Source organism: Oryx dammah, unplaced genomic scaffold, assembly GCF_014754425.2.
Source record: "Oryx dammah isolate SB20612 unplaced genomic scaffold, SCBI_Odam_1.1 HiC_scaffold_2, whole genome shotgun sequence".
Classification (NCBI taxonomy): domain Eukaryota; kingdom Metazoa; phylum Chordata; class Mammalia; order Artiodactyla; family Bovidae; genus Oryx; species Oryx dammah.
The window spans coordinates 75,181,267-75,196,094 of record NW_024070186.1 but is presented as its reverse complement, the minus strand read 5'-3'; the positions used below and the strand labels follow the sequence as shown (position 1 = coordinate 75,196,094).

The 14,828-nt window shown below is 48.5% G+C and overlaps 1 protein-coding gene across 2 annotated transcripts in view; it reads left to right on the top strand.

Moving 5' to 3' along the window:
* IGF2BP2 (insulin like growth factor 2 mRNA binding protein 2) overlaps positions 1-14,213 on the top strand; it is a 166,784-nt gene extending 152,571 nt beyond the window's left edge. For both annotated transcript variants that reach the window (XM_040252551.1, XM_040252543.1), the window contains 5 exons: positions 679-795; positions 4,788-4,862; positions 10,520-10,651; positions 10,994-11,107; positions 12,374-14,213. In XM_040252551.1, coding sequence (XP_040108485.1) covers positions 679-795; positions 4,788-4,862; positions 10,520-10,651; positions 10,994-11,107; positions 12,374-12,466 — 531 coding nt within the window. In that variant the 3' untranslated portion in view covers positions 12,467-14,213. The remainder of the gene's footprint in view (positions 1-678; positions 796-4,787; positions 4,863-10,519; positions 10,652-10,993; positions 11,108-12,373) is intronic.
* The last annotated feature ends 615 nt before the right edge of the window (positions 14,214-14,828 follow it).

Below are 14,828 nucleotides of genomic sequence, written 5' to 3'. Positions count from 1 at the left end.
GGAAGCCCCGTCAGCATTCCGCTTGCACTCACAGACCCCACAGGTGGCTGGAAGCTGGTGTCGGGAAGGGCGGGGAGGTGATCAGCAGTCCCATTAGGAGGTGACGCTGGGCCAAAGAACAGTCTCCAAAGTTCTTTAACAAAGTCTAGCAGGTGGGCTGTGTCATTCCCATAGGCCTCTATGGACAGGGACTGCAAGGGCCCCCAACGCCCCTGCCCATGTCTCTCTAGGCTGTCCCTGTGCGGCCCAGTCAGAGCAGCTTTAATCAGTCTCATTGTGAACCATTGCCCCTGCAACATCCGCTCCTGCCAAGGATGGGGAAGGCAGCTCTGCATTCCCACCAACAAAGTGCCTCGGCGCGGTATGCTTACGAGCTGTTGATTCCTTGGAGGAAGACCCAGAAGGGATACTCAGGTTTGAACTTCACAGAAAGCCTGTGAACAGACAGCTTGCTGGGGCCAGGGAATTTGGAGCTGCTCGACAGAAATTTGCGCTCTGGCTGTAGGGTAGTTATTAATAGTTCGGCCACCGTTCAGGTTCATCCCTCCAGCTTCCCACCTGCAGTGCCACAGGCGACAGAGCGTCCCACGTTGCTCCCGGCCACTGGTCTGTAATGGTGAGCCCCTGGGAGGCAGCCCACAGGGGAATGATGGCATCTGTCTTGTCTTGTCCTTCCAGTATCCGGAGCAGGAGATCGTCAATCTCTTCATCCCCACCCAGGCCGTGGGGGCCATCATCGGGAAGAAAGGGGCGCACATTAAACAGCTGGCTAGATTTGCCGGGGCCTCCATTAAGGTAAAGCTGCTCTTGACAACCATCTGTGTCCCACCGTCTTCCACACCCCCACCTAGCCCAAGCCCCTTATTCCTTCTGTCCACCCTGGGGAACTCTTACACCATCTGCAGAATCCTGGAGGACCTGGAAAACCTGTCTGTAGCACTGTTTCCATATGTACTCGTGTCTTCCTCGCTCACTCCTTTTTTTGTTCAACTAACAAATGAATTAGGAAAAAAAATACTAGTAACACATAAGCCAACCTAGTCTTCCTTGGGCTACCATTGTCGTCCTCTCCTCAGGATAAAACAGGATTCTCCTAAGTGAAGGGACTGTGGGCCTGAGGGAAATGATAATTTATACTCAGCAGTTGTCAGTCCTTTGATGCCTTAGTTAGTCTCCACTTCAGAAACCCCTGAACTTTGAAACAAAACAGGTTGAATGAAAAGCTCTTTGAAAAGCAGTGATGAAACCATAGACAAAAGCTGGTGACAAAGCCTGAGATGCAGCCTGGACACTGAGCAGAGGGGTCAGGGAGGAAGGCCCCTTGATTCACGCAGCGCCTGAGCTCCGAGGTCGCTGCAGTTCCATACCCACATCCTGCCTCCCAGAGCATAACGGGAAGAGTCGTCAGAGAAACTGAAAGGGGAGGATTATTCGGCCCTGGTCCTGCTCCAAGCCCGGCTATCAGCGCTGACTCATGGGCAGAATGCTGAGCACGTCCCAAGCCTCATGAAACACTTTCGGAAACAGAGTTTCCGTTGTTACGTAAAATAATTTGCTGCCATGGGACAACCCGGAATTCCGAACAAGAAGTCTCATGACTTGGAGAGAAAGAATGCTTACACTTTCTCCCCAAGAAGAGCTGGAATTTCTCCCACAGCAAGTGTGCTGGAGGAAAAAAAAAAACATTGAGTGAGTGGCACAGAACAAGGCCTCAGTGAGACCATGACAGGATGTTACGTACGTAAAGCACTTTCCCTCTCGGCCCTGCTGGTCTCACCCACGAAGTGCACAGACTGGAGGAGAGCCCGAGGGCGGGGGGTGACCAGTGGTGGAGCAGCTAGAGCCTTTGCACCCAGCAGGCTTGTTGCAGGTGAGACCCCGGCCCAGGTACCACAGGCTGCGCTGAGCCCACCCACCCTCCGTGTGGGACAGGTAGGGTGTGGACAGCCACTGGGCTGGCTGCATACTGAGGTGTCGGGTCCTGTGGTCTGAGATGCAGTGCAAGAGACAGAAACAATTTCAACTAGAAGGGACTTGAAGAACTGTCTCATTAAATCCTATTTCCACTGCGAAAAGTGAGTTGGAAAGAGGGAAGAGGCCACAGCAAGGCTTAGATAGCAGCTCTGCTGACTTGTAGGCTATGGGGCGCCTCCCGGGGCTGACTGCAGCAGTGACTCTCCACTTGCCCTTGCCCTTAAGGAACCAGGGCCCAGTGTTGCACTGATGTGTCGACGGCCACAAAGCTAAAGCATATGAGAGCTGAGACTGGACCAGGCTCTCCTATCTCTGGTCCAGTGTCTTCCCACTATAGCACTCTGAATGCTCGACCAGTCATTCCAGCAAGCCTCCGGGAAAGTAGAGAAGGATCGACTCCTTGGACTTCCCCTGAGCCTCCCCATAGTCGCTTGGTATCCCAGCAGCACTGAGTGGTAGTGCGACTTCTGTGCTGGACAAAGACCACAGGGCTGGGCCAGGAACAGAATGGGCTCTGGCTGTCTAGAGCAGCAGGAGAGAGAGGAAACCAGGGAAGCCAAGCGTTTGCGAGAGAGATTTCCTACTTCTTAAAACTGATCTGTTTTTTGCTAGTTCTCTTTATCTTGACTGGTCTCTGACAGCATGTCTCTAAAGGTGATGATCTCACCTGCTCTGGAGAACCACCCCCATCCTGTCCTGCTGGTCTTCAGGGGCCACACCTAGAGGCACATTGATGCCGCCAGGGGCAGGGACAAGCTTTATACTAACGTGGGAGCACAGTGCTGCCAGGTGGTGGGCTGAGCTGGGACCGTGTGGTACACGTAAGAGATGCTTCCGTCACAGGCGAGAGCTGAGACCTCATCACCTGCTTAGCCTGCAGAGCCTCTGAATGGCGGGTTTAAGAATGTCACGCACCCAGCCCTGCTCACCCGTGGTCTTGGTGGTCACCCCATCTTTCTGTGTCCCGTCTGCTTCAGCCATAGAATGGGTTCCTTGTCGCAGGTCCTCTCAGGGTGTTTGCCTGCAGAGTGCCATTCCAGAAGTGCAGCCGCACATGTGTGGCTCAGAGTGCCAGGCCGGGCTGGGAATGCCAGGTAGGGGACAGATGCCTTTCTTTCAGAACTGGAGCAAGGCGGCTGTGAGAACTGATTGGGTCACCACGACCCGGGAATTAGCCTTTCTCAGTTTGGGTGGATAGGGCTGGGAGCCACTGTAGCCATGCTGTCACTCTCATTTACCCTTGCACACAAGGAGCGGGTTTAATGCCGCCTATGGATCTAGGAGTAGAGATGGGTTCCCACCAGTGATCTTTTTTTTTTTTTTTAAGATTTTTTTTCTTTTTTTTTGATGTGGACCATTTTTAAAGCCTTTATTGAATGTGTTACAATATTGCTTCTGCTTTATGTTTTGGTCTTTTGGCCACAAGGCATATGGGATCAGCTCCCTGACCAGGGGTCGAACCTGCACCCCTGCATTGGAAGGTGAAATCTTAACCACTGGACTGCTCTCTCACCAGTGATCTGTGTTGCGGCCTGCTGGAGGGTCTCAGTCCCCTGGACACATCTGTGTTTTTTAGCTGAGGCTGCAGCCCTGAGGTTGGAGGCTGGCAGGCAGTCTGCCCGCAGCAGAGGGAAGATCCTCCAAGAAGCTCAGTGATCGGTGACATGTCTCACGTTCATCCTCATACCACTAAGTAGTCAGGGCCGGATCCTCCTTGAGGCCTCAGAGAAGGGGCTCCCCTTGGCTCCGTCTTCACAGCAAAGCTGGAAAAGTGACACAGGACCCTGAGGCCTGCAGATGCAGCCTGGCTTAGGACGTGCACTGAGAGAAAAGTAAATTAAACCCTGTGGAGGCAGAGGTCTTTGGAGGGGAGCCTAAGACTCAGACACAGTGGTTCAGAGACAGTGGCTTCAGATACCCGCCCTTCGTGGTGTGTCACACATGCTGAACAGTTCAGGTCAGTCTTGGGGATGGTGTCTCTGGACGGTGCATACGACCTCATGAGGTGCATTTGTGTACTAACCTGGCTCATCCCTAAACACCCAGTGTACTTTTAACTCAAAGTAACTTTACAGGAGTTCCCTGGTGGTCCTGTGGTTAGGATCCTAAGCTTCTACTGCAAGGGACATGTATTCGATCCCTGATGGGGAACTGAGATCTGAAAGCTGTGCAGTATGACCTAAATAAATAAAAGTAACTTTAATTTTGCTCGAGTGGGGAATATATAAAGAAGTTATAACAAAATGCATACTTGGTCCACCTTGAGTTGTGTTGATGTCAGATTGAGACTGAGAGCTAGTTCCAGCTTGCCAGGTCCAACCGTGTTCCACCCGTGGCGAGAGGGGATGTGTGCAGAGCTCCCTGGAACCAGGGGGTCCTCATGCTTGCCCAGGCGCATCACAGTCCTAGTCACGCCTGCTCTAGTTCAGCTGTCACCAGCAGCCAAGAATGAGAACCAAGATGCCCTTTCCTGCAGACTGCCTGCGACTGAACTCCTCTGTTGACCAGCCCTTCCTCGCCTCTGGGTCCTGGGTGGGCTAGAGTGCTCCTTGGTGAAGAGGGTGGCCACTGCTGGTGTTGGGGGCAGGGACAGGCAGTAACTAGTAACCTGCTTCCCACCTGAATTTGATACTGGGCACTAATGTCATTTCTGCTAAGACCCAGGGTGGACGCAGCAGGGTCAGAGTCCCGGATGCAAAGACACGAGTCCCGTAATCTCTTGCTAGTAGGGGTGCCGCCCACTTACGTGAGGAGAAGGGGCTCAGGGACCAGCACCAAGCAGCAGCATTTCCCTCTTGCTTTGTGAACTGCAGATCGCCCCAGCAGAAGGCCCAGACGTCAGTGAAAGGATGGTCATCATCACCGGCCCACCTGAAGCTCAGTTCAAGGTCAGTGCCAAGAACCCCCTCAGTCCTGAGCGCAGGGCTGCCTGTTGGGGGCGCTGAGGACCTTTAGCAAGTGCAGCTGCCCCAGGGGCAGCTTCAGGCTCTTCTTTGGAGGCTCCATCCTATCTCCATTTCCCTTCCTGCAATAGTCTCCGACCCACCCTATCTTCCCCACCTCCAGGCTGTGCCCTTACGCGGAGTCCTCCTCCCCTTCCCTCCTGTGAAAAGTGGACTGTCAGTGCCCAGTTCAGATGGCACCCCCGCGGGCACATCTCTGATCCCTTGGCCGTGGTTTTGAAGATGGAACATAAACACAGGGTGTGAGGGGAAACACAGTTTGTTGGAAGTGTTTGGAGGGGTGCATTCCTTTATTTTATATTGGAGTACAGTTTTTTCCCGTGTTGTGTTAGTTTCAGGTGTTTAGTTATACACATACATATATCCATTCTTTTTCAGGTGGTTTTCCCATGTAGGTTGTGCTATACAGTAGGTCTTTGTTGACATATGATAATCCCAAACTCCTAATTTATCTCCCCACATCTAATTGCCCCCTTGGTAACCACGTTTGTTTTTTGTCTGTGAGCCTGTTTCCTTGTTTGGTAAATAAGTTTACTTGTATCACTTTTTTAGATTCCACATGTAAGTGATATCATATATTTGTCTCTGATTGACTTCATTTAATATGATAATCTCTAGGTCCATCCATGTTACTGCCAATGGTATTTATTCTTTTTTAAATGAGCTGAGTAACATCCCACTGTGTGTGTGTGTACGTGTATCACTTTCGGTTGGAGCATTTAATCCTTTTACATTTAAGGTAATTATCAATATGTATGTTCTTATTGCCATTTTGTTAATTGCTTCGGGTTTGTTTCTGTAAGTCTTTTTTCTTCCCTTCCTCTTTTGCTCTCTCACAGTTGATGACTATCTTTCGTGTTGCGTTTGGACTGCTTTTTCTGTCTATCTATTATAGATGTTTTGGTTTGCAGTTACCAGGAGGTTTTGGCATAGCAGTCTTTATATATTCAACATTGTTTAATAAAGTTGCTGATCTAATTTCAAATGCCTTTCCAATATCCTGCATTTGTACTCTCCTCATAATTACTGCTTTTGACGTCCTATTTGTGTATGAATGATTTCCCACCTTTACTGTATGTTTGTCTTTACTGGTGAACTTGCCCATTCATTGTTTCTAGTTGTGAGCTTTTCCACCTAGAGAAGTTCCTTTAGCATTTGTTATAAAGGAGTGAATTCTCTTAGCTTTTGCTTATCTGTAAAGCTTTTGACTTATTCATTGATTCTGAATGAGAGCCTTGTTGGCTATCCTTTGTTGTAGGTTTTTCCCTTTCATCCCTTTATTTTCTCAGGCCATTTCTCTCTCTCATCTTCTTCGGGAACCCCTATAAAGTGAATGCTGGTACACTTAACGTTGCCTCACAGGTCTCTTAGACTTGCTCATTTCTTTTCATTCTTTATTCTGTTCCACAGTGTGATTTTCACCAGTCTCCCAACTCACTTATTCACTCTTCAGCATCAGTCCTTCCAATGAATATTCAGGACTGATTTCCTTTAGGATGGACTGGTTGGATCTCCTTGCAGTCCAAGGGACTCTCAAGAGTCTTCTCCAACACCACAGTTCAAAAGCATCAAGTCTTTGGCGCTTAGCTTTCTTTATGGTCCAACTCTCACATCCATACATGACCACTGGAAAAACCAAAGCTTTGACTAGATGGACCTTTGTTGGCAAAGTAATGTCTCTGCTTTTGAATATGCTGTCTAGGTTGGTCATAACTTTTCTTCTAAGGAGAAAGTGTCTTTTAGTTTCATGGAAATAAAGTCTGCCACTGTTTCCATTGTTTCCCCGTCTGTTTGCCATGAAGTAATGGGACTGGATGCCATGATCTTAGTTTTCTAAATGTTGAATTTTAAGCCAGCTTTTTCACTCTCTTCTTTCACTTTCATCAAGAGGCTCTTTAGTTCTTCTTCACTTTCTGCCATAAGGGTGGTGTCATCTGCATATCTGAGGTTACTGATATTTCTCCTGGCAATTTTGATTCCAGCTTGTGCTTCATTCAGCCCAGCGTTTCTCATGATGTACTCTGCATATAAGGTAAATAAGCAGGGTGACAATATACAGCCTTGACATACTCCTTTCCTAATTTGGAACCAGTCTGTTGTTCCATGTCCAGTTCTAACTGTTGCTTCCTGACCTGCATACAGATTTCTCAGGAGGCAAGTCAGGTGGTCTGGTATTCCCATCTCTTTCAGAATTTTCCACAGTTTGTTGTGATCCATGCCGTCAAAGGCTTTGGCATAGTCAATAAAGCAGAAATAGACGTTTTTCTGGAACTCTCTTGCTTTTTTAGTGATCCAACGGATGTTGACAATTTGGTCTCTGGTTCCTCTGCCTTTTCTAAATCCAGTTTGAAGATCTGGAAGTTCACATACTGCTGAAGCCTGGCTTGGAGAATGTTGAGCATTACTTTGCTAGCGTGTGAGATGAGTGCAGTTGTGCCGTAGTTTGAACATTCTTGGCATCACCTTTCTTAGGGATTGGAATGAAAACTGACTTTTCCAGTCCTGTAGCCACTGTTGAATTTTCAGAATTTGCTGGCATATTGAGTGCAGCACTTTCACAGCATCATCTTTTAGGGTTTGAAATAGCTCCACTGGAATTCCATCACCTCCACTAGCTTTGTTCATAGTGATGCTTTCTAAGGCCCACTTGACTTCACATTCCAGGACATCTGGCTCTAGATGAGTGATCACACCATCGCGATTATCTGGGTCGTGAAGAACTTTTTTGTACAGTTCTTCTGTGTATTCCTGCCACCTCTTCTTAATATCTTCTGCTTCTGTTAGGTCCATACCATTTCTGTCCTTTATCAAGCCCATCTTTGCATGAAATGTTCCCTTGGTATCTCTAATTTTCTTGAAGAGATCTCTAGTCTTTCCCATTCTATTGTTTTCCTGTTTCTTTGCATTGATCACTGAGGAAGGCTTTCTTATCTCTCCTTGCTATTCTTTGGAACTCTGCATTCAAATGGTATATCTTTCCTTTTCTCCTTTGCCTTTCAGTTCTCTTCTTTTCGCAGGTATTTGTAAGTTCTCCTTAGACAACCATTTTGCCTTTTTGCACTTCTTTTTCTTGGGGATGATCTTGATCCCTGCCTCCTGTACAATGTTACGAACCTCCGTCCATAGTTCTTCAGGCACTCTATCAGATCTAATCCCTTGAATCTATTTCTCATTTCCACTGTATAGTCACGAGGGATTTAGGTCATACCTGAATGGTCTGGTGGTTTTCCCTACTTTCTTCAATTTAAGTCTGAATTTGGCAATAAGGAATTCAGGATCTGAGCCACAGTCAGTCTGTTTTTGCTGACTGTATATAGTTTCTCCATTTTTGGCTACAAAGAATACAATCAATCTGATTTCGCTATTGACCATCTGGTGATGTCCATGTGTAGAGTCTTCTCTACCTGCAGGTAGATTGCCTGTCTTGATTTCATTTAGTTGTTCTTCTGGGGTTTTATCTTGTTCCTTCGTCTGGAACATACTTCTCTGCTGTCTCAGTTTGTGTTTGTGGTCTCCCTTCTGTAGGCTGCTGGATTGTAGTTCTTGCTTCTCATGTCTGCCTCCCGGTGGGTGAGGTGTTCAGGGGTTTGTACAGGCTTCCCGGTGGTAGCGACTGGTGCCTGCCAGCTGGTGGATGGGGCTGGCTCTTGTCCCTCTTGTGGGCAGGGCCATGTCAAAGGGCATGTCTTGAGGTGCCTGTGGATTCAGGACAGCTTTAGGCATTGTGTCGGTTGATTGCTGGGGCTGTGTTCCCAGCCTGTTGGTTGGCCTGAAACACTGGAGCTTGCAGGCTGTTGGGTGGGGCCAGGTCTCAGTACCAGATGGTGACCTCCAGAAGAGCTCATGTTGAGGAATAGTCCCTGGGGCCTCCGCTACCAGTGTCCTTGCCCCACAGTGGGCCACAGCAAATCCTCGCCTCTCCAGGAGACTCCAAAACCTACAGGTAGGTCTAACTCGGGCTCCTATGGAGTCACTGCTTTGCCTTGGGTCCTAGGGCACATGAATCCTTGTGTGCACCCTCCAAGAGTGGAGTCTCTGCTTCCCTCAGTCCTGTGGAGCTCCTGCACTCAAGTGCCTCTGGCCCTTCAAAGCCAAATGCTCTAGAGACTCCTCCTTGGGATGCCAGACGCCCATCTGGGGAGCCTGGCATGGGGCTCAGAACTCTCACTCCTCTGGGAGAGCCTGTGCAGTATAATTAGTTTCCAGTTTGTGGGTGGCCTGGTGGGTATGGGATTTGATTGTATTGTGACAGCACCCTTCCTGCCATCTTGTTGTGGCTTCTTTGTTTTCGGATGCAGATTATCTTTTTGGAAAGGTTCCAGTCTTTTTGTTGATGGTTGTTCAGCAGTTGGTTGTGATTTTGGTGTTTTCGTGAGAGGAGGTGAGCTCAAGTCATTCTGTTACTATTCTGCCAGCTGTCTCCCTTCTCCTGCAGTATTCTGTTTTTACCTTTTCACCCCTAGAAACATTATAAATTGAGTTTTCTAAAAGAAACATATTTATAAAAATATAATTTGTATTAAAAATACTTAGAATGTGTCTGAGAAAAAAATTAACACATGTATAAATGTTCAAGGACAATAATCCTTCAACTCATGATGGATAAACAAAATGTGGTATAACGACGTAATAGGATATCAGTCAGCCATGAAGAGTGAAATTCTGACGCACACTACATCATAGGTGAGCCCAGAAAACATTGCACCCAGTGAGAGAAGGAAGACACAGCAGGCCACCAATGGTATATTCCATTTATGTGAAACATCAGAAAAGGCAAATCCGTACAGACTAGTCTAATGGTTGCCAGGGACTAGAGAGGAGGAGCTGGGACTGTTTGCCAATAGGTACGGGTTTTATCTGGGGGAATGGGATAGAAACGTTCTGAATAGTGGTGGTGGTTGCACAACGTAATGAATGTCCTAAAAACTACTGGAGTGTACACTTGAAAGTGCAGAATTTTAGATTATGTAAGTTATATCTCAGTTTGTTTGTTTTTTTAATCCTTTTAGGGGTTTCCCTGGCAGTCCAATGGTTAAGACTCTGTTTCCACTGCAAAGGGCACAGGTTTGACCCCTTGTCAGGAAACTAAAATCTCTTATGCTGAGGAGTGCAGCCATTAAATAAATAAATACTTTTTAAGTTCCTCAAATTTTAAAAAGAACAATAAGCTCTTGGCTACACTACCTCTGGAGTTAGGTATCAAAAAGCAAATCCTGTCACCACCACCCTTGCCTCCATCCTTTAATAACAGACTTATGAACGTACTATGGGTGGGAGGAAGTTAAGGATTCCCTGAACAGATTCATTCCAGCGAATATTCATAGGTGCTCAGGGTACAAAGACCACAGGTAGTTCCACCCTGTCCCTACACACAGAAAGCTACCTGTGCGGTCATGTGCAAACCCGAAGACACAGGAGTGTCTATGCGTGTCACTTGTTGGGTGTGGAAGGCATGTGCCCACCGGGTCTGAGCCAGCTGAGCGGGCCCTGGTGAGCATGGGGCCAGGGTTGTGCCATGCCTTGGACTCACCAGTTCCCACAGCAGTGCAGCTAAAGCAGGTTGACATGTCTTGCTCTCTCAGGCCCAGGGGCGGATCTTTGGGAAACTGAAAGAAGAAAACTTCTTTAACCCCAAAGAGGAGGTGAAGCTGGAAGCCCACATCCGAGTGCCCTCCTCTACAGCCGGCCGTGTGATCGGCAAGGGCGGCAAAACCGTGAGTGTGCTCTGAGCTGGCTTCGTCTCCTGGCCTGACTTCCCTCAGACCCCCACCCCTAACTCTTCTAGGACAAAAATGTAATCTGCATCATCCAGAGCTGACGGCCTCAGATTCACAGTGCTGAGCCAGACCCCAAAAAACCAGGGTCCTGAGTCCAGACTTGCTGCGTCTAGGCTACATGCTGGGAAGTGAAGACAGGGAGCCACCTCCTGCCCCCGTCAACCCACACACACAGCAACGTGAAAGAATAGGGAGCAGAGTTCCACCCAGCTCCCCGGACATGCCTTGGAGATATTGCAGTGAAGCGAGTCACACATTTTCTGGTTTCTTCCTCCACAGGTGAATGAACTGCAGAACTTAACCAGTGCAGAAGTCATCGTGCCTCGTGACCAAACGCCAGATGAAAATGAGGAAGTGATTGTCAGAATTATCGGGCATTTCTTTGCCAGTCAGGTACCTGTGCTGTGAGCGTCCAGTCTCTCCTGCTAATCTCTTGTCAAGTCTCTAAGCTCTTGGTGACCTGTCGGGTGGCCCCAAGCCCTGTGCACACCCCTGCGCTGACCCCCATGCACAGATGGGACAGGGCAGGCGCGACCATTCCTCAGCTTACTGCTGCTCTCCTAGCTCTGCTAGAGGCGGCTGAGGAAGGACGTAGAGCTTTGGAATCAAGCGAGTACAGTTCAGCCTCTCAAATGCTGGACTGCGAGCTCTTGCATTCCCTCATCCTCCTGACCAGGCTTCAGTCACAGCCGTTCCCTGCTGGGACTCACTTTCCAGGAAGGGTCATCCTTGGACCCTGAGGACCAGCCTGGGTGCCACAATGACACTATTACAGGTTAAACACTCATCCCAGGAGACCCATGTTTCTCTTTCCTCTCCTCTGCTGCACAACACCCCTCATTAGGACTCAGAGCTCCACACAGCTGCTGCTCGTCCAGGCAGAAGGGCCAGCCCCTCAGCATCATGGGACCTGGTTCTTTGTAATGCTTTGTTATGGATGGGGTAGGGGTGGGATAAAACAGTCCAGTCCCCATCCTGAAGGAGCAGAGGCGGTCTCCACTGACACGGCAGGTGTGTCTGGGTGTTAGCACACGTTCCCAATGCCATGCTTTGCCAGGCCCTGTGATGCTGCTGCGGCCCCACGACCCACAGGCACCCTGAGACTCCTACAGTCAGAGCCCGGCCACGCCACCCCTGTGGCTCTCCCCTCCCAGCCCTGGGCATAGGTCTCAATGGCAGGGCTCTCCCTGCAAAAGGAGCACCAGGGTGGGTGAGGGGGCAGGTGTGGGTTCATGTGTTTTCTCCATTTGTTCAAGGTGGAGTTAGTGTCTGGGCCAGTTTCTCACTTTCTCCCCATGCCATTGGCTGTCATATCCCCGCTATACACCACACTCTAGGAAGGCAGCGGGGTAGGGGGCAGCATTGGACACTGGAGTGAGTGTAGCTGGAAGAGACGATGCTGTCTGACCTCTGCAGGGTCCTGAGTCACTGATGCCCTGGTTGTGGTTCCTGGGATCCCACTTTCTTACCTTCTGCCTAGCAGCCTTGGGGTGGGGGTGGGGAACTCTGCCACTTTACTGCAGTTGAGTCCAGATGACACTTCTCTGAGGTTACCACCTCCTCCCCCCAAGTCCCAAGCCCACTCCCCAACTCCCCTCTGCCTGTCCTCAGAACTGGGTTCCTTTTTTCCCCCCATCCCCCTCCTCTCCCTTGCTGCAGACTGCACAGCGCAAGATCAGGGAAATTGTACAGCAGGTGAAGCAGCAGGAGCAGAAATATCCTCAGGGAGTCGCCTCACAGCGCAGCAAGTGAGGCTCCCACAGGCACCAGCAAACAACGGATGAATGTAGCCCTTCCAACACCTGACAGAATGAGACCAAACACAGCCAGCCAGATCGGGAGCAAACCAAAGACCATCCTGAGGAATGAGAAGTCTGCGGAGGCGCCAGGGGCTCTGCAGAGGCCCTGAGGATCCGGGGGGCAGGAAGGGAGGCGGGAGGGCAGCTGTGTTGAGGCCCAGCCTCCCGCCTCCCCCCGGGGCCTCTGCAGGCTTCCCAGCCATCCACTTCACCATCCACTCGGATCTCTCAACTCCCACCACGCTATCCCTTTTAGTTGAACTAACATAGGTGAACGCGTTCAAATCAAAGCAAAATTCACACCCTTTTCTTTTTGTGGAAAATTGTCTCTGTACATGTATGTACATATTAGAAGGGAAAGATGTTAAGATATGTGGCCTGTGGGTTACACAGGGTGCCTGCGGCGTTAATATATTTTAGAAATAATATATCAAATAACTCAACTAACTCCAATTTTTTTTTAATCAATTATTAATTCTTTTTTCTTTTTCAAGAGAAAGCAGGCTTTTCTAGACTTTAAAGAATAAAGTCATCCTTTGGGAGGTCGAATGGTTTAGTAAGGAACTTCAAGGCCACCCACACAAAATTCACCTGGAGGGAAAGCTCATCGAAAGGACACTCACAGCAGTTCTGGATCACCTGTGTATGTCAACAGAAGGGATACCGTCTCTCTGAAGAGGAAACTCTGTCTCTCTTCATCCCTAACTCTCACACCCATTTCTCTTTGCTTCACAGGTTTTAAACTGGTTTTTGCATACTGCTATGTAATTCTGTCTCTCTCTGTTTATCTCTCCCCATCCCCTCTTCTCCGTGTCTTCTCCATCCCCATTCTTTTTAATTCCCTCATCCCTCTGTCTCAGTTCCCATATCTACGCACCCCCCAGGCAAAGCAGTGCTCTGAGTATCACATCACACAAAAGGAACAAAAGCGAAACACACAAACCAGCCTCAACTTACACTTGGTTACTCAAAAGAACAAGAGTCAATGGTACTTGTCCTAGCATTTTGGAAGAGGAAAACAGGAACCCATCAAACCAAACAAACAAAAGAAAAATTCCACAAAGAAAGAATGTATTTTGTCTTTTTTACATTTTGGTGTATAAGCCATCAATATTCAGCGAAATGATTTCTTTCTTTTTAAAAAAATATGGAGGAAAATAGTAATTTACACGAGGTCGTTGGCCCAGGGCGTTAAATTTACAGATTTTTTTAACGAGAAAAACACACAAAAAAAGCTACCTCAGGTGTTTTTTACCTCAGCACCTTGCTCTTGTGTTTCCCTTAGAGATTTTGTAAAACTGATAGTTGGAGCATTTTTTTATTTTTTTAATAAAAATGAGTTGGAAAAAAAAATATCAACTGCCAGCCTGGAGAAGGTGACAGTCCAAGTGTGCAACAACTGTTCTGAATTGTCTTCCGCTAGCCAAGAACCTATATGGCCTTCTTTTGGACAAACCTTGAAAATGTTTATTAAAAAAAAAAAGACAAAGAAAAACAGAGAGAGAAAATATTGGAGATGTCCTGAATTTCAATAGGGTACGCGCCATTAGGGCTTTTTGCGCTAAAGGATGAACATGTACTGGTTTATGTGAACAAGCCATTTTACCACCAGACTGCAATGCCAGTTTCCTCTACTGCAAACAGTGTTCTGTGACAAAAACAAAAACAAACAAAAAAAGAAATATATCCAGCTAACCAGAGCCTGGTGTCTCGGTCTCTTATTTTACTGTCACCCACCCTAGGCATCAGCTAGGCCCTGCCTGAGGGGACTAGGTGGGGAACGGGCGCCGTCAGGCCTGGGAAACTGCACTGAGGAGGCCGGCTTCTCCAGGCCCGTCTCTGAGCAGCCACACTAGGTCAGTGGTGTTCAGACTGCTCCTCAGGCTGACAGCAGCAGGATCACCTGAGAACTTGGAAATGCAGACTCTTGGGGTCCACCTTGACTCGGAAATTCTGAGGGTGGACAGTGGGTGTTTCAGGGAGCTCTCTAGGTGACTCCAATGTGCGCTGAAGTTTGAGACCCACAGGACTAGAGGGCTGGATACTGACTGTGTAGTAACTATGTAAGGCCAACCCCTATCTTAAACCTTTAGGCCTGGCCAGGGAAAGAGCTTATTTTTGTGTGAGGGAAAGGAAGAGGGACAACATGCCTAGCAACGGAAAGGACAAGGTACTTGCTTCACCCCACCCCTCCACAGAAGCCCTGTGTTACGGATTTCAGGAGATGGGGTGTGTAGGCCTGAACATCCCTTCCATCCTGCTCAGTTTCTCTCCTACTCTGCCTATTCTCTCTGGAGAATCTCACTTCCTCCAAC